This window comes from Cloeon dipterum, chromosome 3 (genome assembly GCF_949628265.1).
Source record: "Cloeon dipterum chromosome 3, ieCloDipt1.1, whole genome shotgun sequence".
Classification (NCBI taxonomy): Eukaryota; Metazoa; Arthropoda; class Insecta; order Ephemeroptera; family Baetidae; genus Cloeon; species Cloeon dipterum.
Genome location: NC_088788.1, coordinates 23,219,121 through 23,240,119, shown reverse-complemented (window position 1 = coordinate 23,240,119; position 20,999 = coordinate 23,219,121). Strand labels below are relative to the sequence as shown.

Below are 20,999 nucleotides of genomic sequence, written 5' to 3'. Positions count from 1 at the left end.
TGCTAAACACCACTCTTGGATTTAGTACAGCTTTATTCCTGTAGGATTACTATTTATACAAAACATCTGAGTTCTCATAATTTTTACACAATTGAAATACTTACGGCACATCACGTTTCATTTGAAAATATACTCCACATTGATTACATTTCACTAAAGAAGCAAGAACAAAATTTGCACGCTCGTTATGACACTTGAAAAGTGTATTTGTTCAAACTTTTGGTATCAACAGATATACTTAGCTGATATATCTATAATAGTGAGCAAAAATAAGCATTATTACCGTCAAAATGCCAACACCAAAGACATTCAGTCCAATAATGTCTGATTATGCAAATTTATAATCTCACATTGCTATTGATGGAATTTTATCAAGAAAATAAACTGACTGCGAGTAGCACTGAATTCCGACATTTAAAGAATAACACAACCAATCGAAATTCAATATTGTGCTGAACTGAATAACAATTTTGGAGTGATAAATTGCTGAAAAAACCTTACACGTACGCAAAGGATTACAAAATAAACAGAAGGCAGAACAATCTCCATTACCTCTTTTCCTTTTGGAATAATGTTATATCAATTTCATTTTCTTCCCCAGTTTCCCATTAATATCGTTGTTTCAACAATTTTATTCAATAGTCTCAAAAAGAAAAGCACAGCTTCATTAAAGTTATATATTGTTACGATAATAAAATTTTCAAGTGCTGCAACTGTAGAAGGGTGACCAGACTTTCTGCTGTGACACGAGGGCCAGTGCGGTCAGCAGACCCGCCCCCCGCTTTATCTTCACCTGAATTCGTAGATTTGAATGCTATGTTCGGGAACATGCTTCAAGGTCAGAGATTGGAACCTGGAGATAGAAATTGCAAGTCACTACATGTATGACATGCATAAATCAAAGCATTTGCAAGCATTGGGATTTGGAAACATTCCAATAGAAGCCAGCTTGCTTTAACTAAAGCATCATAATTTTGCAACTGCATCTTGCTTCATAGAAGTTGGCAAAAGTGCTCCCCAAGGAGGTTTCCCAATATAGGGTTAAATTAACTTTGATCTCACCATTCTGAACTTCGATGATAATAATATCCTTCAATTGTAGCTGTTGACTTTTGGAAGCAAATATAATAGAAGCCAGCAAATGAGGCACCATTTATGTCCTTGATTGTGTGATCAGGTACAAGGAAGTGCTCTTTCCAACGCATAAACACATAGTCAGTATCTTTGAGACCCTCATAATCAAAGTTGTCAGAGTTGAAAGTTTTGGCATATTGCAGGAAAGAGGTAAACTTGCTCTGAAACAACATAATATATATTATGGTACTTTAATGACAAGAAAAATGGGGAAACAGGGAGAAAAGAATTAATTTTTTTTTCTCTAAGCCATATTAAGTTGGATACACAGAAAAATATATGCTGAAGCAAAATTAAGAAAAAATAGGTGAGTGTAGTGTTATTTGAATTTAATGGGAAAACCAGCTTATCTATAAACATACCCAGTGCTTTTTGTCAACATCTTCGTCAGCATCCCATTTGCGCGTAAGGAATGGATATTTCCTGCTTATTATTTCTCCATCAAAGAAAGTAGTCATGGTGGGAAATTCTTCCGTAAGGCCTTTTATCTTCAAGTACCCACATAAATAAGAATTTTCCTCGTCCACATGCTGCAGGGGGCAATTTTAAGAATATCATGTGATTGTTATACACACTTAAAGAAAGAATAAAAGTCTAAATTTTTTGTTCTTGCCTGAAGGACGACCTCGACCTCATAACTATTGCCCTTGGACTTCTGATGGCCCTGGAATTTGGAGCCATTGTACAGCAGCGAGCCGGCAATCCCCGGCTGCCGAGAATTGGCAGGCAACGGTGGGACAGCGTCAATTTTGACTGGCATTACTTAACCGCGCACCAACATTAAATAACCATAAGATCTGCCGAGGAAATTGGCGACATGCAAATTTGACGACGCAGTGACCACCACACCTCCCTTTCTAAAAATAAAAATTTGAAAATATGGCGATCAAAGCAATGTGACAACCTTTTAGCGAAATAATATTCAGTACGAATACTTTCTAAACAAATCTTAGATTCATTCTAGATTAAAAATAAACCTTAAAAACTCAATTTAAGGCTAGATGCAAATAAATCTAACACAGCCAGGTCACCTTTCTTGATGGACATAACTTCACATTGCTATATTTCTTTGCAGCGTTGGCTACTCTGCTTTACTCTAGGAAAAGTGAAGTGGAGGGGTTGGGTCCTGTTCGCCTCGTAGTAATGGCGGCTGTATTGTGATTCACTGTTTTGTTTATAAGGAAATTTTATTATCAAGTTAGAATGGCAAGTCCTATGAATGATTGTCAGGTCGATGGTGGCGAGACAATTAATTCGTGTAATATGAGGACCAACAACCAGTGGGTGCGGCTAAACGTGGGCGGAACTTATTTTCTAACAACCAAAACAACACTCTGCAGAGATCCAAACTCGTTTTTGTTCCGGCTATGCCAGGAAGACTCGGAGCTTATATCGGACAGAGTATAATAACAGTTTCATTTTTGTATGCATTTATTAAGTAATTTAACTTTCCATTTTTTACAGGATGATACTGGTGCATATCTGGTTGACAGGGATCCAACATATTTCAGCCCTGTCCTAAATTACCTTCGACATGGGAAACTGGTAATTGACAATGGCTTAGCAGAAGAAGGCAAGCGCGTAGCTTTCCGAGAGTGATCAACTTTAACCAGTTATATTTTTGTACTCTTAGGAGTTTTGGAAGAAGCAGAATTTTACAACATTACTGAGCTGATAAGGCTGACAAAAGAAAGAATCTGTCAGAGAGATTCAAGACCGCAGAAGGAAGCTAGAAAACATGTTTTCAGAGTCCTTCAGTGCCATGAAGATGAGCTCACTCAAATGGTGTCTACCCTTTCCGACGGCTGGAAATTTGAGCAGGTTTTTGTTTGAAGACCCATCACACCCCCTCCACTGATTATTGTCTATTTTAATTCCAGCTCATTAATATTGGGTCGCAGTACACATACGGCCACGATGAACATGCCGAATTCTTGTGTGTAGTGTCTCGCGAGTATGGTGCAACTCTAAACAGCGTGGAATCTGAGCCAACAGACAGAGCAAAGGCAAGCTTATCCTGTTTTCCAATGTGCTTGTTTTAACTTTGAACTTCAGGTTCTCCAGCAAAAAGGCTCTCGGATGTGAACAAATTGAAGAGTAATTTTCAAAGCCAACAACTCTCTACTCCAACACGAGTGAATCTCATTTTTTTTCATTTTTTACTGCGGCGCCTTTGAGCTGTCAAAGTGATCCAGATGCAAAAGGGGCCTTCATGAACAGAGCCAGTTTGTATCGCATTTCTACACTACTTCTCTACTCTCTTTTACCCCCTATCAAATACGATTATTGCTGATAATTATACATCACTACACAATATCTTTAGGAAGAAAATTAGAGGTGCTGCACTGTGGTATTTACTCAACATCTATCAAAACGATTGTGAAATTTATCACTTTGCCATAAAATTGTTAGCATTTCTAGCAGTGTAACTTGTGAAATTAATGGTGCCTGACATTTATTTCTGTCCCAGAGGACGTGCAGCAGGATATACTCAAACTGATTCCTGAACTGAGACCAGACTGTCTGTTATTGGAAAAGGCATTTTTACATGTTATATGTTTCTATTGTCTGCACATCCTTTTTGCTCCCTGAACATGAATTTTGGGAGCATCAGCAATACACCAGTCGTAATGTTTTCTACACTATGTGCGACCCCCCCCCCCCCCCGTCAAAAACACTAAATTGATTGTTTAAATAATGTCATGCATGTTTTGATATTATGAAGATTATGGAAATTAAGCTAAATGTGAAAATAAATGTTTTAAAAATCTAATGCGACAATTTTTGTATTATTCATGGTATACCATATAATACAAATTACAATTATTTATTAGTGGCCAAAAATTTTAAGTTAGCATAAGCGGATATTAGATTTTAGAATTAAATCAAAAAAAATCAGAAAATCAAACGTAAACAAATAATTAAAAGATAATGTTGGAAACGGCAACTTTCCACTCATTTTCCTCCCTAATTATGTCCAACATTTCGCGAAATCTCAATTTTATTGAATTATAAGATTTTTTAAATTGACAGCTCTATAATAGTGACTTGAATTTGATAAGACAAAAAAGTACAAATATTCTAATAAAAAATCCAATTACTCTGATTTGCGTTGTAATCTACAAAGGTTTTATGTTAAAGGTACGCGCAAGCATAATGTAATTGGCAAGCACGAGCGCGCCACACAACAATAAAAAAGCTATCTGGCACAAGGCATGAACTCTTAAAGGCACAAGAGCAATCCGCGTGAGTGGAGCCCATGCAGAGGAGGAGAGAGGGGGCGAAGTGGGCTGGGCGAACGAAGGAGACGAGAGAGAGAGGGCGACAGAGAGCTCGATGAGAGCTATCTCTGCATGAAGAGTGAAATTATTTTTGAGTTTGGGACTATCTGGTAAATATCAACTTGAGAGAAGATGCAGAACAGACACCACCTGGATCAACTAACAGTTTTTTATTCCTTTAGGTTAGGCACACACCTCGCTCTCTCTCTCTGAAGAAGAACTCTCTCTAGATGAGGAACTAACAACAATATAATTATGCGACTTCTACTCTTCTGGTGCGAGGCGGTAGTCCGTGACCCCAATGAAGCTCTACCAGTGTCTGAGACCAGTGATAAAGCAATTGAAGCATATTATTGAATTACATCTTTCTGATCATAACTGATCCAACGGGAGCGACAAAATGGCCAGTTTGATCATGAGCTCTCTCACCTCTCACTGGAGGCAGACTTTTGACTTCGTGAAGAAGTAAGTTATAAAATATATATACCTTCTGGCTGTAGTTTTCCACGTCAATGCATCCTTTTAAACATGCGCTTTTCTAAGTTTATCCTATACTAAAGAAAAAAATGTCTAATTAAATTCACAGGTGTCACTGGATGAATGAGCGAGCACCCCCGAATCGACCGTACACTCCGACAACAGTAGAGCACATAGCCAATGTCATCACTCATGGGGTAAGTACCACAGAATTTAGAAATTTTGGTTTAGGTTGTTTCCTTTTAACTTCGAATCAATTGCAAAAGCAAAGAGGTAAATCACAGTATTAAAATTTCAGTTAGATCTCTCACTGCGAAAGAGAATTATTTTATTTGAAACTGCGCTTCACGAAATTTTAATCTTTTTACTGCATTTTTAAATGAGTTCACATTCAAAATCACACGAAACATTGGTGGAGGATTATCAAAAGGTCTTTAGAAATTTGCAAGTGGTTTTGCTCTCTTTTATTGCACCATTTAAATTAATTTTAGGCTAAAAAAATTGGAATGGAAAAATATCCTCTTTGTTGTCACTCAAATTTTAGCCACTCAAAAATTTGTATGTATTTCTGTTAATATTCATGCCATTATTGATGTTTGCAGAATATGTCAATATTTTTTTTAATTATACCAACATCTATCTTCTTAGGCTTGTGTATTTATATAAGTTAAAATTGATATATGTAATATTATAATTTTCGTCTGTTGGTGCCATAAAAATTGCGCACAGCTCAACAAACACCTAAATTTTCATCGTTAAATTCGTTAAATTGATTGTTGCCCTTTTCTTGCAACAAGGAAAATTCATATCTCTTTACAAAGTATTTTCCTTGTCAACAATATTTTATTGTATCAATGTAAAGTTATGTACCATTTTTGGAAAACTAAGAAACCTTTGTAACGCTCGTCTAGGGGGGACAAGCAGTTGCTGCACCTTTAATAGTGACGAAGATAATGTTTCGTCGGTTATTTCATTACATCAATTCATTTCATCGACGCAACAGGATGTTGAGGTCGTTTTTTACCGCGTTATCTTTTTGATACCCAATGTCTGTGTGATAGCCAATATTTAAGTTTTAATTTATCGACTGATGTTCTATCACATCCGGTATTTTAATTGAAGTTAAATCATTAACAAATATGCAATTAATTAATACTGCGCTTCAACCCCAAACTGAAATAAAGTATTTCTTAAAAATAATTATCTTCACATTTTTTTATTTTATTATCACAGAAGAAATCAAACCGTGTTTATCAAAATTCTTAGCTGTGCTTACGTATATATATTTATATGATTTGACCTTTACAGTTGTGGATTCCACCAAGTATCTGGGGTGCCGTGTCTCTGGTGCAACGCTCTACAAACTGGCAGCAATTTTGGTCTGGCATCATTTACAGTGGATCTCTAATCCTCCTCTTTACAATTTCTACAATATTTCACTGCGTCTTTTTTTGCCATGGTCATGGGTGAGTTAAATAAATTACTACCAATCGCCTGTTTTGATTTAAATTTGTGACGTTCTTAGGCTAAGAGAAAAATAATTTGTTTGTATTTATTTAAAAGAAGTGATCTTGAAAGATCACTATTTAAAATATTTTTTTCTGAACTCTACTTGCCCTTGCCCTTGCCCTAGATACTACAAGAGCAAAGCCAAACTGGCTAATCGGGCAACCAGGCACTCCCCTGGTTCGCCCTCCATTCATTGAACATGGGCCTCCTCTGGCTGAGCGCCTCCAGGGCTCTCATTATGCTAATGTTAGCGCCTGGAAGATATTTCGGCCCTGAGTAGGAGTCCCCTAATTCTTCTGTGAAACTTGCATTTTATAGCTCCATGCAATACATAGGCTATTAAAATCCTTGAAAATATAATTTTTTCAACATAAAAATCACATCAGAAATCTTGAATTTTTTTAAAACTGATGTTTAATCGAGTTGCTAAACCTCATTAGACGCATTAATATGACTTCAGTCTGATCAGAAGTGTTTTGCAAAAGATTTGTTATCATTCTATATTGTGTCTATGATATTAGATTTATATTTAAACATTAGCTTGAAAACTGTCATGGCAACTTCAGATTGTTGCCAGTGATCAGAACATTCAGCTGATGATAAAATACTTTAAATCTTTTTCTCTAGGATGCAATATATCTTACCACATTCAGAAACGGATTTGCTAGTTTGCATTATTATTTGTAATGTAATATATTTAGATGTGCTGGGTGCATACATATAATCCCATCTTGATCATTGGTGGTTAAGATGTGAAAAGCTACTTTCTGGTTTGCACTACAGCATGCGCGATTTGGCTTCAAATAAAAAACTGTCTATAGCTGGATATAGCGTTTTGAAGATAAATAATACTACTTTTAACACTTCTCTTGGTGCAATGTCGTTGAAATGGGACCATGGTGCACTTATTTTCGTGCAATATAGCCTGCGGTAAGAGCTCAGGGGGAAGTAAGAGCTGCAACAGAATTTACAGAGACAGTAAAATATTTGGTACCTCTTTCATCAGCTCTGTCTCTTCAGTTGCTTTTTGAAACTTAGTCAAGCAATGGAAAGTTAGCAGTTTGGTTTTATTTGACCTTTAAATATATATGAAATAATGTCACAAAATTTAGGTAAGGCTAGAGCCCGCACAATTCACTATTATTATGGCACCATTGTTTAACCACGTGTGAAACTGATTAGCTTTTTTATTGTGTTTCAGTCCAGTCAAGGACGTTTTGCACAGAAGTGACAGAGCCATGATATATATTTTCATTGCTGCCTCCTATTTCCCATGGCTGACGTTAACTCCTTTACCTGCAGGCGGCTGGGCAGCAGAACTTTGGTGGCTCATATGGATTCTAGCTTCATTTGGAATCCTTTATCAGCAAGCATTTCATGAAAGATACAAATGGCTTGAAACCACGTTTTATCTTTTCATGGGTGTTGCGCCAGCGCTCGCAATAGTTTCTACTGTAGGTTTTTATATGATGATGTATAATTTGAAGTTTAACAATGAGCAAATTACATTATAGGACATTCCCGGGCTGTATGAACTACAGCTTGGAGGAGTTTGTTACCTGGCTGGCGTGATTTTCTTCAAAATGGATGGGCGCATTCCTTTCGCCCATGCCATCTGGCACCTCTTCGTGGCTTTTGCTGCAAGTGTTCACTACTTTGCCATCCTGGACAACTTATACCCGTACAAAACTCAAACGAGCAATATCACAACAAATAAGCATGATGACTTATAATATATATTGTTTTGAGAATTTCTTCATTGAGAACGTTATGAAAAAACTAAGTGGGCGATTTACATGAAATGGGAAACCAAGCAGAGTTGTCTTTGACGAACAAGGAAAAGTGAACTGTTAGTCGCTCTGGGTATCTTATTAGAGTGACATTTAGAAAGAATTTTATTTTTATTTGTGATTTACAGTCAAGTTTCCAATTTCCTAATACACTAGAGTAGGATGATACTCTTGTTTGGTTGTGCTGACATAGAAAGATATGTTGCCAAATTGAAATTGTTGCCAAGTATTGTGATAAATTTAAAATTCTTCTATTTTTGTTTGTATTTGATGAGTGTTCAGTGTTCTCTTAGATATCAAAGGGTCTGGGAAAGCATGAAATGTTTTGTTTTGCGTCATAAATTACCTCATTATAATTTATTTATTAACCATCACTTAATTGGCCAACTGGAATGGGTGCCAACCTATATTTTCTTGTTAGAAAATAACCACCTTTTACACACCTATAGTTTTGACTCTTCCGCCAACTGACCCTACTGAAACGTCAAATCTTAAAAAATTGGAAAAAATACAGGAGAAATTTACTATTCCTTGTCGTACTGTTCAGTACACTTCAGTCGTAGCTTGTTTACCTACTTGATCAATTCTTGTCACAAAAATCAGGTGTTAATTTGTTATTGTTTGCTGCGGGCGGCTTTATTTAACTATTTATTTTCAATTGTATAATTGAGCTCCTGCTAACACTGAGTTTTCACCTTCAGCAGAATAGTAAATGTGTAAAATATTTGTAACTTCCAGTTTGAGTTGCATTATATTAAGTCATAGGTATTTTATTTCTTAGATGAGTTATTTTGAAAATATTTGTGATTTTGTGTGCTGGCAATGTTGCATTTTCATTTTTTGTTTTTCTTAAAAATTTCTGTTCCCCCTTCATTTGAGTGATTACTTAAAATTTTCAAAACCCTTGCTCTTGCTGGTACAATTGCAAGCGTAATTGCAACTTGGACGCAGCCATTGAAGTATAAAAAATGTTTTTTATACTGTTCAACCTCTCTTACCCTGGAACATAGCAGTTAAATGCTGCATGATCCCATCCCAAATAATTTTAATTGCCGCACTGTGTGTTCAACAATTAAAATGTCACAAAATTATTACCAATAGCTGAAGCTGAATGAATACAGGCCAAAAATGACAACTTTGTGAATCACTGTCAATTTTCTGAATTTTAGTAAGAACAGATTTGTTTGGCATTGATCGTATTTATATACTACATTGTGATGTCTGACGTGAGAGTGTAACGTAGAAATTAAATTAACTCCAAATATACGCAATTTATATTCCAGAGAGTAGAAATTTATTAAACTTAAAATTATTGTTTTAAATAACTTTTGTTAGTTCTGTTTGAATTTGTCTTATATATTTTAAATTGTGCTGATTTAGAGAATGAGATTTTTGAAAGAGAAGTCGAGGATCATTTGTTAAAACACTTAATAAAACACTTGTTGACATCTTTCAAAATTTTTGTTTTAGTTAAAAATCACAGAATTTTCCCCCCACGCACAATGAATTCATTTTTTTGTCCAGAGAATTATGATAACTCACGTCATATATTCGGTTAATTAGTTTTTCTGGCGTGTGTGTTAAAAATTGTAATACTGTTTTTAGTTAAGTTGTAATTAAATAAATATACATAAGTATGGTCCATTAGCTTTCAATTTGAAATACACCATTAATATTTTATATTCATGAAAGCCAACCGCAGGCAGATTTTTTCTTAAATCGTATACATGATATAAATATGAGGGATTCTGCAGTGACTCCTATACTAAATAGTGTAGACAAGAATAAATATGACAACACAATGATTAAATCCGAACTCCAATTTCTCTGGATTTATATATTAGAACTATTCCACTGATTGTGTGTGAAGTGTATAATTTGTGTTAAAATATAATTATTTTTACACAGTGCGCTTTTCGTATCAAAACATTTTTTGATTCTTCAATCTCGACATAATTTTATTTGCGAAATTTTTTGTTAATACTAAATTAATGCAAAAAATTATCATTTTGTGCTTTCTGAAAGTTGGATTAAACTTGAATGACCTGGAATAAAATGCTGTGTTTAGATTTAAATGGGAAAATATGGAGTGTGGAGTTATTTCACCTCTTATAGCAGACGAAACGGACACTACATAGTTTTATTTGAGTTGACGATCCATTCTGCATTCTTAATAGGTTTTGATAAATTTAATATTCGCGGTTGTTATATTTGAAAACCTTTCCGCTACACTCATTGGCGGAGAGAGAAGTAGGATGTTTTGCTGTCGAAGCTTCCAGCCAATAAGAAGATAGGAAAACCAGGAAAACAACAAAGTTTTGTTTACTATATTATTTCGCTGCTGCCGTCAGCTGCAGTTGCCTGGTACCTGGATTATCAGGTTCTCAGATTGACATTTCGACTTTTACTACTACTGCAGTATCAAGGGAAGACATTTCCGAAAGTTTGATCATTCGAAGGAATTAAAAACAAGAGATCAAAATGACTGTTGAAGATATGAAAGTGTTGGAATCAGATTTAGAAAGACAAGAATTGGAGGTGAGGATAACTTTAATTTTATTTATTTTCTTCGATTTAATATGTGCGTTAATAATACAATATCAGTATGTATCATTGATACTTTTAATTTGATCAGTAATATAATATATTTATATATTTACAGTAAAATTCTAATAAACAATTTTGTAACTTTATGTCTTCAAAAATTATGCAATGAACCAACAATAGAGTAGCGTATAGGATTAATGATCCAAGACGTCTCCTGTGTCTATACCATCGTTACTTTAAAGAAGATATAATATAATTCTCAGATTACATAATAATATTATGCTGTGTAATAGAAGATTTTGTTCATTTGATAGAAGTTTTTATGATACATAGATATCATATTATTAGTTTATCATAGTACAATAACAATTTTTATCGCTTGTTTTAAAGATAATTCAATCAAACACATTCTAGATTTGACCTATTATTCAAAGCGCAAAAGAAAAGCTAAGTAGACGGAAAGCACATTGATTTGGATAATAAAAATATCATAAAAATTAATTTCACTAGAAATATGAAAAATTGTTATTTAAAATGCTTATCTTATTAGTCTACTTACTTTAGTAGTTTCCTTTTCACATACATTTTATGGGTGAATAGTTGAATTAATGTACTCTAAAACCACCTAAAATTTGTTCATATCAATAGGAATAAATTAAATTTGAAGAAATAAACGGGCTTTTCCTCGTTAGTTAAAGTTGTTAGGACCCTCTCATGACTAGGGCGTCAGTTGGAGCCGAAACATGTCGAGAACTATTACAAGTCTCAACTTAAACCAACGAGGACAAGTCCGTTAATTTCTTCATCGTCTGAAATGCTTCCCTCGAGTGAATATTTCTAGTCATCGAATGAAATTGGTTTTAAAGAAAAAAATAAAGAAATACGCACGTAGATCAATTGCTTAATTTAAATAGACTCAATGGCTTTTCTCTGGGTGGAAAATTAATTCAGGGTGGTCAACAGCTAGTGATTTTTTAACTTTTGCCCGGCACATTCCATAGGCTATGATCTCACTGAGTGGCCGCAGAGGAGCTGGGGCTCAATGTGGGCATCTTTTTGCCTCCCCGCACCTAGGTCTTTCATTGAAACGCCAGACATATGTCCCTTGAGCAGCTGGAAAGGTGCGAAAACAACCAGTGGCGAGTCTTGCTGGTGCGCCTCCGAGCCCGTTGAGCTATTTAAGCATTTCGAGTCACTTAACTAACCACCTCTTGCCATCTCTGACACTGGGCAGCCAGTACTAGATCCCCGAACTGCTCAATTATCAGAGGGAAAAATGAAAGAACACATTTTCGTATTATGCAGCGGCTGTTAGGGCCCCGCCGGCCTCATCAGCAGTACTTGACCTCCATTCATAACCACAGTATTACACCATTAGCTGGCCATCCTGAATATTTTTTTCCGCGCAGAGTAAAGCCGTTCAGTCCATTTAATTCAAATATAGTGTGGTTTGTCATATAAATATATTTTGGCATCATCTTTTCACAGGCTGCAGGTGGAGCACCACTGCCAGCATCAGTCTACACGCAGTTGTTAGCTGTTTACCTCTACCACAATGATCTGTAAGCATTATAGTCTCATAATTTCTCAGTTTATATATATGGAATGGTTTTGGAAACAACAGATGCAATGCTAAAATGCTGTGGAAGCGAATTCCTGATTCTGCAAAGTTGGCTGACGAGGAGCTGAATGCTGTTTGGAGAATAGGGCAGAGAATGTGGCAGAGGGACTTGTACCTTGTTCATGTTGCTCTAGCCCAAACTGACAGCTGGTCAGAGCCTGTTGCCCCTATTATGGATGCTCTCAAAGGTACGACAAAGAGGCGGCACTTTATACCATCATCTGTATGATCGCACATTTCTTTGCAGGACAAGTTCGCAGCCGTGCCTTGGAATTAATAGGTTCAGCTTACTCCTCCATCACTGTCGAGTCGTTGGCTAGACTCTTGGGCGAAACCCCTGCTCAAGCTTTGGCTTCAGCTGCATCTCAGCCTGGATGGCAAATTGTCGACAGCAACATGATTCTCCCTAAAAAACCAGTTCCTCCACCTGGACCGCCATTGACCAGCGAAGATCAGCTTGACAAGCTCACCGAGTTTGTATCTTTCCTTGAAAATTAAAATAAATGCTAAGTGTGTAGAAAAATTAGTTTTTATCATGATAATCATAAATACATTTTCAAACTATATAATTATTATTAATGAATTAATTCACTGAATCATAATATGCATTAATGGAGATAAAAAAGTGAAAAAGGCAAGCAATTTACTGAAACATTGGAAAATCAAAAGATAGATAATCTTATTTCTGAAACGTAAAAAATTGAGTATTAAAAGCTTTGTGGTGAGCTACAACATTAAAAAAACTATACCATTTTGGTACTTTGTGGAAATTGAGTTATTTCCCTTTTCCCTGATACAAAATTGAAAAAGGCAATGCGAGAACATAGTCCATAATTTCTTTTTTTAATTGTTTAATAATATCTTATTTTTGGTGTTAGTAGGATGAATTAACCAGCATAGTGGATTTCAATGTTTCTTGAGGTTTACATCTGTCGAGCACCCAATATAGTTTAAATTTTCGGAATTAAAGGAATTGCAAGAATAGATTATTGGCTCAATTTTGGTAGCTGTTAACCTTTGATTTGGAATAGTTATCTGAACTAAGTAAGATCCCAATAAGACAGAGTGAGTTTATCAGATCTAAGAGGTAAAAATATGATTGGTTTGGTGCTAAATTTCTCAAAATTTCTTAATCTGGCAATGCGTCTTCAAATTAGCTAGGCTCATTTTAAAGAACTTTTTCTTGTCAATTTTGCTCAAATCTACCAAGATTCATATATATTTTTCGTATGAAACAGCAGTGTTGTTCCAAGCGGAGGTGTTTTTTGTTCTATAATTCAACGTTTGAAACACAACGGTAAAGCCATTACTAATTATTTAAAGACAGTTAAGTTTCAGCTTTGACAATATTATGGTATTTTAAGTTATTATTACATAGTCGCGCGTATATAGCTGGATCAACTGGCTAAGTCCTAATTTAGTAGCAATCCTGGCGTTGAAGAACACAGCTTGTCTTCCTTGGCTGCAGCTAAAAGATCGCTGCCAAATATGAGCAATAACGAGAATCTCGACCCTAAGAAAGGTCAGTCCTACGAGATGGAGGAAATCGACCTGGACAAAAGTTCACCAATCAATGCAGAAGGTAATTTCTTTTTTCCATAATTTTGGGCTTAATTAATTTATTTTCTTTTCTTCAAACAATGTGAAGCCGGGAAAGATGAAAAGGTAAGGTACTATTTCATATAAATTGCAATTAACTTAAAATGTTTTGTCAATGTGCGCAGCCACTTAAATATCCAAAAGGAGTTTGGTGTATTATTGCAAACGAATTTTGTGAACGCTTTTGCTACTATGGAATGAGAAGTATGGTTCTTGTGATTTAATTGTCTCTTTAATTATGAAATACATTTTCCTGCAGCGATTCTAGCGTTGTACCTCGTTCGCGAGCTCTCATACTCTGAAGATCAAGCAACAGTAATTTTCCACGCGTTTGCAGCACTCAGTTACCTTACACCTCTTTTAGGAGCCATTCTTGCTGACAGTTGGTTCGGGAAATTTTGGTATGTAAAGCCATTAAAGCTTTTCAAAAATACTAATTTCACTAATATTAATCATTAGGACTATTTTGAGCTTGTCGATTGTTTATGCTGCCGGAAGCGTGCTCCTTTCTGTTTCTGCCATTCCAAACTTCATACCCCCACAGTAAAAACATACATTTATTCATTCAAGCATTTCGTTAATTTAAATTCAAGGACTTTTGCAATTATTGGTCTTTTATTGATCGCCTTCGGAACTGGAGGAATCAAGCCCTGTGTGTCAGCTTTCGGTGGGGACCAATTTGTGCTACCTGCACAGCAAGCTCTGCTGGAAAAATTCTTTTCCCTGTTCTACTTGTCCATTAACGCTGGAAGCCTGATCTCAACTTTCCTTACTCCAATTCTAAGGGAAGATGTGCAGTGTTTTGAAAAAGACTGTTACTCTTTAGGATTTGGAGTGCCTGCTGCTCTTATGGTGGTTGCTACAAGTAAAAAATTCTCTTTAGTTGGCGGACCGGTTTAATTTTTTTTTTCAATTTTCAGTTATTTTTGTTATGGGCAAACCTTTGTACAGGATGGCCAAGCCAGAGGGAAACATTGTGGTTAAAGTCTGCAAAATCATTGGCGTAAGTTAATTGCATGATTTAGTTCCTAACAGACAAACTTCATTAATAAATTATCGCAGTACGCTTTGGTGAACCGCTGTAAAAATAGCGAGCATCAAAAGGAGCACTGGCTAGACCATGCCAAGGGAAAATACGATGAAAAAGACATCGCTGATACAAAGCTAGCCTTAAATGCACTTTCTATGTTCCTGACAGTACCGATTTTCTGGGCTATTTATGACCAGCAAGTATGAAAGGCCTCCATTTCATAATTTAAAAGTATTTTTACTATCATTATCAACAGGGATCCCGTTGGACTTTCCAAGCGACTAGGATGAATGGAGATGTGGGTTTTTATAATATAAAGCCTGACCAGATGCAAGTCATCAACCCATTCCTTATATTGGCATTGATCCCTATCTTTAATTTCACGCTCTACCCCCTATTCGAAAAAATCAAAATTTGCAACAAGCCTCTTGGCAAGATGTGTCTTGGTGGAATATTTGCTGCTGTTGCGTTTTTGATGTCTGCCTTTTTGGATTGGAGAATCCTTCAGTCAGGGGGGGTGATGCCAACGGCTGGTCAAGCTCAGCTCAGAATTTACAACACCATGAATTGCACAGTGATCATTTCCGCTGACGGCGCGGTGAAAATTGATGGGCATGAAATTGGTTCCCTTGATTTGTGGGAGAATCTGCACATTGCTGCACAGGGAAATCAGAGTTTCCAGCTGAGTGCCAAACCTGGGCCAACGTGCAGGGATCAACAGGAAATGACATACGACCTAACCATTGAAGAGAAAACGGTATAGAAAATAACTTGCTTGGTTGGTTCCATAACATTGACTTTAAAAATCTTTGTAGGCCCAAAGTTTTGCGATTCTTGGCGGATCTGAAAACGTTACGATGAATCTTTCCGAAAGATACATAGATTTTCCTGAAAAGTCTAGTAATGGAAAGGGAAAAGTGAGGTAAGTTGTTTAAAATCAAGTCAGCTACATTTTATACGCCATTATAGGTATGGGTAGTAAAAATGTTATCTTTTCCCCAGAGTAATTTTAAATGCCGTTCACAACAAGACCATCCCTGTTACTTTCAATGGCACGCAATTAAAGATAATTGATATTCAGCCAAACACATCAGTCTCGGAAATAGCAGAAATTGAACCTGGCAGGTAGGTTATTAACTATACCGTACATAACAAATTTTTAATTCCTTGTATGTAGTTATGATATTACACCCATTGGAATAGAGAACAAGAAGAAATTTGTTATTAAAGCTGGTGGCGTCTACACGTTTATACTTAATGGAGAAACTAGAGAGGTATTTTTCAACTTTGTGACACAATCATTTTCATGAAAATCATGTCCTTTGTTTTTAGGTGGTCGAAACAATTATTACCCCCGAAAACTGTATCAGTTTACTGTGGCAGCTACCTCAATACGTAGTGATAACAACTGCAGAAATTTTATTCTCAGTAACTGGGCTTGAGTTTTCATTTACACAGGTTAGGAACTCATGATTTAACCTTGAAAAGAAAATACCCATATCTACTTGCAGGCTCCGGTTAGCATGAAGTCAGTTATAATGGCTGGATGGTTGATTGCTGTTACTGTCGGCAATATTATTGTGATTTTTGTGGCAGAGGCACAAATATTTGAGGAGCAGGTAATGTTTATCAATCAAGACTTTTAGAAATGGGTGATCGCTTATGAATTTGTTCTCTTTAGATGTGGGAGTATGTTCTTTTTGCTGGCATCATGCTAGCAGCTATGACAATTTTCAACATCCAAGCACGCTACTTCAAATATGTGGAAAATGACAAGGAAGAAGAAAAATAAAATGAGTGTGACTTGCGCAACACACCATATTTATTTCAATTATTTATAATTTTCATAGAGACAAATTGAACTGTCAAGTGAGCATTTATTCAAAGATTAAGTAAGGGCTTGCTATATATGTTCGAATTTGTCAATTAAAGAGAATAGCAATGACAATACTTATTAATGGATTGCTTATTTCAAACCCTTATATAACCATGCTTGTTTAGACAGAGAAGTTATCTGTAATTTTTTAGTATTAGATTTAAAGAAAATGAAATTACAAAAAAACCAATTAACTCTTACATGTTAATCTGACGAGTTGTCTGCGAGAGAAAGAAGTCTGGAATACTTCTTTTTAACTTTTTCCTTCTCAGAGTCTGAAGAAGATTCAGCCTTCCGTTTCATGGGCTTTGCAGTGACTTGAGAACGACGAATGCATGTTGCACCTGCAAAGTTTTGCTATTTATTTGATAACTTTCACATTAACAACCAGCATACCATCATGAATAATGTTGCCCAAATCAAGCGATTCTCTATCCTTTTCCAATTCCAGCTTTTTCTTTATCTTCCTACACTTCTCAATAGAAGGAGTGCCTATGGTTAAGAAAAGTTAGTATCTGATATCACAGCCAATAAATATTTTGATCTGCAATCAGTTAAGACATAAGCTGCGCCTCAAAATAATAATGTACCTTTCAATCCCTTCTCATGAAGTAAGCTGAGGAGCTTTTCAGCAATTTTCTTTCCATTGCCATTGCACTGCTCTGATATTTTTTTGTATGGCACAAAATTCATCCCAGCTTCTTTAAGGTATCTCTTAAGTTTTTCAATCTTCTTGTCCTGATTTGACGTGAGCTTAATTGTTACAGAGAAAAATTAAAATAGTTAAAACAATGCTGCATGTACATACAAAATATTTTCTACCTTACGTGTCTTCCCACTTTCTTTCTTCAAAGCTGCAAGGGGCTTGTCATCATCAGAATCTGATGAATTCTGCTTCTTATGTGGTTTGTCTGAAGATCAATATAGTTAAAATAAAGCAACTTTTTTAACAAATAACTTACTTTTTAATGACTTGTCATTTTCAGGGTCAGAGGATGCATTTGTGCTTAAGCTTTTCTTCATTTTAAGCTTTCTATTTTCAGTTTCAGAGTCACTATCAGAAGTAGAGGAACCCTCATCTGTGTTTGTTCCTTTTGCTAATATCTTTTTGTGACCTTTTTGACCACCTGAAACTGTTGGCTTCTTGCTTGGTTCAGCACTTTTGGACGACTTGTCTTTCCCACCATCAGTATCAGAGCTGCTCTCACTGTCAGTGCTCTTTGACTGCCGCTTTAATAGCTTGAAAGGCTTCTCATCCTCAGAATCAAAATCATTCTGTGCAAGGGTTCGAGAGATAGCAGATTTCTTTGGGCATGAGGTCTCTTTATCCTTCGAAGGTATACTTGTGCTCAGTTTTGACTTATAAGCAGGATTTTTCTTCTTGGATTTTGATTCAGGTGACTTCCTTTTCTTCAAAGATCGTTTTGATTTCATTTTGAAAGAAGCATCTTCATCAGAAGAGTCAGAATCCAGTAGGGCAGAAGGTGACAACCTTTTCTTAACTGTCAATTTTTTCAACTTTCTTTCCGACTGATCTGAAGAATTGTCATTAGATGACATGTTATCTTCCATCTCTTCATCAGAAGTTACCTTTGGTCCTTTCTTGGGTTTTTCTTTCCTCTTATCCTGAATGGAGCTTATTTTTAGTATCTAAATGTTGCTAAGAATACTACCCACCTTGCTTGATTTTACACTCATTTTCTTCAAAGTGGCGATGGGCTTGTCGTCATCAGAATCTGAACTCTGCTGCTTGCCTAGAGAAATTTTTTCGCTAAGATATTTTCAACTTATGAAGTTAGTAACTCACCTGTTGCATTGAACCCTCCATCATTGGAGTGGGAGCTGCTCTCCCTGTTAGCAACATTAGACTGACGCTTTAGAGGCTTGTCATCTTCAGAATCTGAATCTTCGAGTTTATGAGATTTAGATACAGGTGATTTCTTTGAGCGAAAGTTTCCTTGTTGCTTTGAAGATTTGGGTATTTTGGTTTTTATTTCGGGTGACTTCCTCTGTGAAATGTTTCTTTTAAATTTCTTATGAGAATTTGATTCATCCTCTGAGGAGTCAGAGTTTAACGAGCTACTTGGTGACACTCTTTTCTTCTTCGTAACTCTTTTAGGTTTTTGCAACTTTTCTTCAGACTCATCTGAAGAAACTTCATTTGATTCTTCGGTTTCTTCTTCCATTTCTTCATCTGAGGTGTCATCTTTTGGACTTTTAATATTCCTCTTTTTGTCTTGGTCATCTTCCTTGCCATCATCAGAACCGCTGTTCTTTCCTGGCCCATCAGAAGAACCTCCTTCTACCCTTGACTTGTTGCTTTGTTTACTGCTGCAACCATCGTCAGAACTGCTGTCACCCTTCTTATTTCCACAGGTGCCATCCATGCACTCCTCAGGGTTGCTGGAGCCTACAAGCATTAAGAGATTTTAAAATGATCAACTAGAGATAATAAGCAATATACCTGTAACCCTAGGTATACGAGCTGTAAAAATTGGCCTCCTCAATTGTGCAAGAGGCACGTCATCATTTGTGGGTATTTTTGTATCAGCAAAAGGAGTGATGTCAGGTTGGTTGGCAGGTTTCTTTAATTTGATCAGAGGCACGTCTTCATCACTGATCTCCTGTTGAACAGCATTCTTCAGCTTGGCCAAAGGCACATCTTTGTTCAATTGACGCAAAGGGTTCTTCAATTTAATCAGCGGCACATCTTCATCACTGTCTTGCTTGATATGAACAGCTGAAGATAGAGTGTTATTTTTTAGCATAATTAAGGGAATTTCATCATTTGAGTTCCTGGGATGGCTAATGTTCTCTTTCTGTTGAATCTTCTTTGTTTTTTTCAGAGGCAGCTCTTCATCAATAATGAATTTAGGTTTCAAGCAAGAAGTGTTCTTTTTAACCAGTTGTTCTTGCATCACAGAAGAACTACTGCCTTTGAAAAGCAAACAATTCTCTAACATTACAACCAAATGCGTGCTGTTCTTCCTGGGGCTCAAGTTTAGTTGCGATTGGTCTTTGCTATTACAGACATTTTTAATGTCTTGTAGCACTTCTTTCCTCTCTTTGTGTGGAGTGTGATTAGGTCTTGACACAGAAGGACATGAGCTATTTGACAATATATCTGACTTCAGAGCAGGAGTGTTTTCTGATTGCAGAAGCCCAGCAGTGGCAACAGTTGCAATGGTTTCATCATTCCCATCAGACTCTGATGTTAGATCATCATCTTCATCTTCCTCATCCAGCAGAGAAGTGATCTTGGAAGGAGTCACTATTTCATTTCTATGTGTAGCAGTTCGTCGCCTGGAGCTCTTCAACATTATGAGCAGATCACTTTTGCTTATTTGCTTGATGGGCTGATATCCCAGAATTATAGAACTGGCGTCATCAGAGTCATCTGCTGCATCCTTTTTCTCATGCAGAAAATTACTGATTTCCTCAAGGCCATAATCTGCATTCATGGCTGTTTGATTGTAGCTTCAGCTAAGACAGCTGCAAAATGGAAATATATTTAGAATGTTTAAATGAAGTCATTAAATTAGAGGTAATATGTAATGAGACGAGAATTAACTGCCTTTGGTATATATTTTAAGTTATGTTGATATTTTCAACCTTCTGCTTTTGTGCTGCAGACAACTCAAAGTTTTTAGCACAGGGCAGTAGACCAGTAGAGCCAAGGCAGAACAAGGACAGTAGAAATATTAGATACAAATATATAAATACATACATACATACATAGATGCAAAAGATCATTATTAATAAAGGGAATAAAGGACAAAAATTACCTTATATACATACATACATTAAGAGCTTTCGCGGGAAAGGTATGCACACACCGCACATACAAAGAAATATAATAATAGATCCGAATGCATGGAAATATTACCGTTGAGGTTTACTTCACTAATGTATGCGAAGGTTGAAAATCGTGTGCCTCATAGTCCTCATACTACCACCTCATACTCTTCTCCTTAATCTCCTTTTCGGAGCAATCAGCTGTTCAACTGTTGTTTTGGCGGGACATTTCGCGCGAAAATGAGCCAATATCGATACTTCCCTAAGATGAGCCAATGAAAATGCTTGTCAACAAATACTATCCAATCACTTGCATGTTGAATGTTTCTAGTGACGAATG

At 36.2% G+C, this 20,999-nt stretch overlaps 6 protein-coding genes across 12 annotated transcripts; 4 read left to right on the top strand and 2 right to left on the bottom strand.

Annotated features, from left to right (window-relative positions):
• Positions 1-15: 15 nt before the first annotated feature.
• Positions 16-2,004, bottom strand: LOC135941041 (glucose-induced degradation protein 4 homolog). Its single transcript, XM_065486259.1, has 4 exons — positions 1,748-2,004; positions 1,497-1,664; positions 1,063-1,295; positions 16-853 (listed from the first exon to the last, which is right to left on the bottom strand). Exons 1-4 carry the CDS (start codon positions 1,892-1,894, stop codon positions 790-792), a joined length of 612 nt encoding a protein of 203 aa, XP_065342331.1. The 5' UTR covers positions 1,895-2,004; the 3' UTR covers positions 16-789.
• Positions 2,005-2,246: 242 nt separating this feature from the next.
• Positions 2,247-3,915, top strand: inc (BTB/POZ domain-containing protein inc). Its single transcript, XM_065486258.1, has 5 exons — positions 2,247-2,535; positions 2,599-2,707; positions 2,768-2,955; positions 3,015-3,140; positions 3,190-3,915. Exons 1-5 carry the CDS (start codon positions 2,338-2,340, stop codon positions 3,217-3,219), a joined length of 651 nt encoding a protein of 216 aa, XP_065342330.1. The 5' UTR covers positions 2,247-2,337; the 3' UTR covers positions 3,220-3,915.
• A 485-nt stretch (positions 3,916-4,400) lies between these two features.
• LOC135941038 (monocyte to macrophage differentiation factor 2-like) lies at positions 4,401-9,830 on the top strand. 2 transcript variants are annotated; one of them, XM_065486256.1, is made up of 6 exons: positions 4,401-4,525; positions 4,598-4,880; positions 5,002-5,089; positions 6,201-6,358; positions 7,603-7,855; positions 7,916-9,830. In XM_065486256.1, the coding sequence occupies exons 2-6, from the start codon at positions 4,816-4,818 to the stop codon at positions 8,132-8,134; spliced, it is 783 nt and encodes a 260-aa protein (XP_065342328.1). In that variant the 5' UTR covers positions 4,401-4,525; positions 4,598-4,815; the 3' UTR covers positions 8,135-9,830. The 2 variants fall into 2 exon arrangements, with proteins under 2 accessions (XP_065342328.1, XP_065342329.1); XM_065486257.1 differs by lacking the exon at positions 4,401-4,525 and having other exon boundaries at positions 4,588-4,880.
• Positions 9,831-10,528: 698 nt separating this feature from the next.
• Positions 10,529-12,882, top strand: CSN8 (COP9 signalosome subunit 8). Its single transcript, XM_065485504.1, has 4 exons — positions 10,529-10,729; positions 12,227-12,300; positions 12,363-12,547; positions 12,607-12,882. Exons 1-4 carry the CDS (start codon positions 10,673-10,675, stop codon positions 12,855-12,857), a joined length of 567 nt encoding a protein of 188 aa, XP_065341576.1. The 5' UTR covers positions 10,529-10,672; the 3' UTR covers positions 12,858-12,882.
• Positions 12,883-13,847: 965 nt separating this feature from the next.
• On the top strand, positions 13,848-16,822 carry LOC135938355 (peptide transporter family 1-like). Its single transcript, XM_065481972.1, has 15 exons — positions 13,848-13,920; positions 13,972-14,024; positions 14,084-14,162; positions 14,218-14,359; positions 14,418-14,501; positions 14,552-14,823; positions 14,879-14,961; positions 15,021-15,188; positions 15,245-15,745; positions 15,804-15,910; positions 15,991-16,113; positions 16,166-16,262; positions 16,321-16,446; positions 16,500-16,607; positions 16,670-16,822. The coding sequence occupies exons 1-15, from the start codon at positions 13,848-13,850 to the stop codon at positions 16,778-16,780; spliced, it is 2,127 nt and encodes a 708-aa protein (XP_065338044.1). The 3' UTR covers positions 16,781-16,822.
• Positions 16,823-16,853: 31 nt separating this feature from the next.
• LOC135938469 (HIRA-interacting protein 3-like) lies at positions 16,854-20,873 on the bottom strand. Of its 6 annotated transcripts, XM_065482114.1 has the most exons (10): positions 20,667-20,787; positions 19,329-20,356; positions 18,672-19,274; positions 18,542-18,618; positions 17,827-18,490; positions 17,687-17,775; positions 17,455-17,617; positions 17,261-17,356; positions 17,066-17,208; positions 16,854-17,002 (listed from the first exon to the last, which is right to left on the bottom strand). In XM_065482114.1, the coding sequence occupies exons 2-9, from the start codon at positions 20,323-20,325 to the stop codon at positions 17,069-17,071; spliced, it is 2,829 nt and encodes a 942-aa protein (XP_065338186.1). In that variant the 5' UTR covers positions 20,326-20,356; positions 20,667-20,787; the 3' UTR covers positions 16,854-17,002; positions 17,066-17,068. The 6 variants fall into 6 exon arrangements, 5 of the variants coding, with proteins under 5 accessions (XP_065338186.1, XP_065338184.1, XP_065338182.1 ...); XM_065482112.1 differs by having other exon boundaries at positions 16,877-17,208; positions 20,751-20,873; XM_065482110.1 differs by having other exon boundaries at positions 16,877-17,208.
• Positions 20,874-20,999: the final 126 nt, after the last annotated feature.

Excerpts from the sequence above, each read along its gene's own strand:
- LOC135941041 (XM_065486259.1), bottom strand. The coding sequence starts at position 1,894 with ATGCCAGTCAAAATTGACGCTGTCCCACCGTTGCCTGCCAATTCTCGG. Across the intron at positions 1,665-1,747 it reads AGGTCGAGGTCGTCCTTCAG|CATGTGGACGAGGAAAATTC; the intron begins GCAAGAACAAAA and ends TGCCCCCTGCAG. Across the intron at positions 1,296-1,496 it reads ATGTTGACAAAAAGCACTGG|AGCAAGTTTACCTCTTTCCT; the intron begins GTATGTTTATAG and ends ATGTTGTTTCAG.
- inc (XM_065486258.1), top strand. The coding sequence starts at position 2,338 with ATGGCAAGTCCTATGAATGATTGTCAGGTCGATGGTGGCGAGACAATT. Across the intron at positions 2,708-2,767 it reads CAATGGCTTAGCAGAAGAAG|GAGTTTTGGAAGAAGCAGAA; the intron begins GCAAGCGCGTAG and ends TTGTACTCTTAG. Across the intron at positions 2,956-3,014 it reads ACGGCTGGAAATTTGAGCAG|CTCATTAATATTGGGTCGCA; the intron begins GTTTTTGTTTGA and ends TTTTAATTCCAG.
- LOC135941038 (XM_065486256.1), top strand. The coding sequence starts at position 4,816 with ATGGCCAGTTTGATCATGAGCTCTCTCACCTCTCACTGGAGGCAGACT. Across the intron at positions 5,090-6,200 it reads CCAATGTCATCACTCATGGG|TTGTGGATTCCACCAAGTAT; the intron begins GTAAGTACCACA and ends TGACCTTTACAG. Across the intron at positions 6,359-7,602 it reads TTTTTTTGCCATGGTCATGG|TCCAGTCAAGGACGTTTTGC; the intron begins GTGAGTTAAATA and ends ATTGTGTTTCAG.
- CSN8 (XM_065485504.1), top strand. The coding sequence starts at position 10,673 with ATGACTGTTGAAGATATGAAAGTGTTGGAATCAGATTTAGAAAGACAA. Across the intron at positions 10,730-12,226 it reads TAGAAAGACAAGAATTGGAG|GCTGCAGGTGGAGCACCACT; the intron begins GTGAGGATAACT and ends ATCTTTTCACAG. Across the intron at positions 12,548-12,606 it reads TATTATGGATGCTCTCAAAG|GACAAGTTCGCAGCCGTGCC; the intron begins GTACGACAAAGA and ends ATTTCTTTGCAG.
- LOC135938355 (XM_065481972.1), top strand. The coding sequence starts at position 13,848 with ATGAGCAATAACGAGAATCTCGACCCTAAGAAAGGTCAGTCCTACGAG. Across the intron at positions 14,360-14,417 it reads AGTTGGTTCGGGAAATTTTG|GACTATTTTGAGCTTGTCGA; the intron begins GTATGTAAAGCC and ends ATTAATCATTAG. Across the intron at positions 16,447-16,499 it reads TTGAGTTTTCATTTACACAG|GCTCCGGTTAGCATGAAGTC; the intron begins GTTAGGAACTCA and ends ATCTACTTGCAG.
- LOC135938469 (XM_065482112.1), bottom strand. The coding sequence starts at position 20,325 with ATGAATGCAGATTATGGCCTTGAGGAAATCAGTAATTTTCTGCATGAG. Across the intron at positions 17,776-17,826 it reads AAATGACAAGTCATTAAAAA|ACAAACCACATAAGAAGCAG; the intron begins GTAAGTTATTTG and ends ATTGATCTTCAG. Across the intron at positions 17,357-17,454 it reads TCATGAGAAGGGATTGAAAG|GCACTCCTTCTATTGAGAAG; the intron begins GTACATTATTAT and ends TCTTAACCATAG.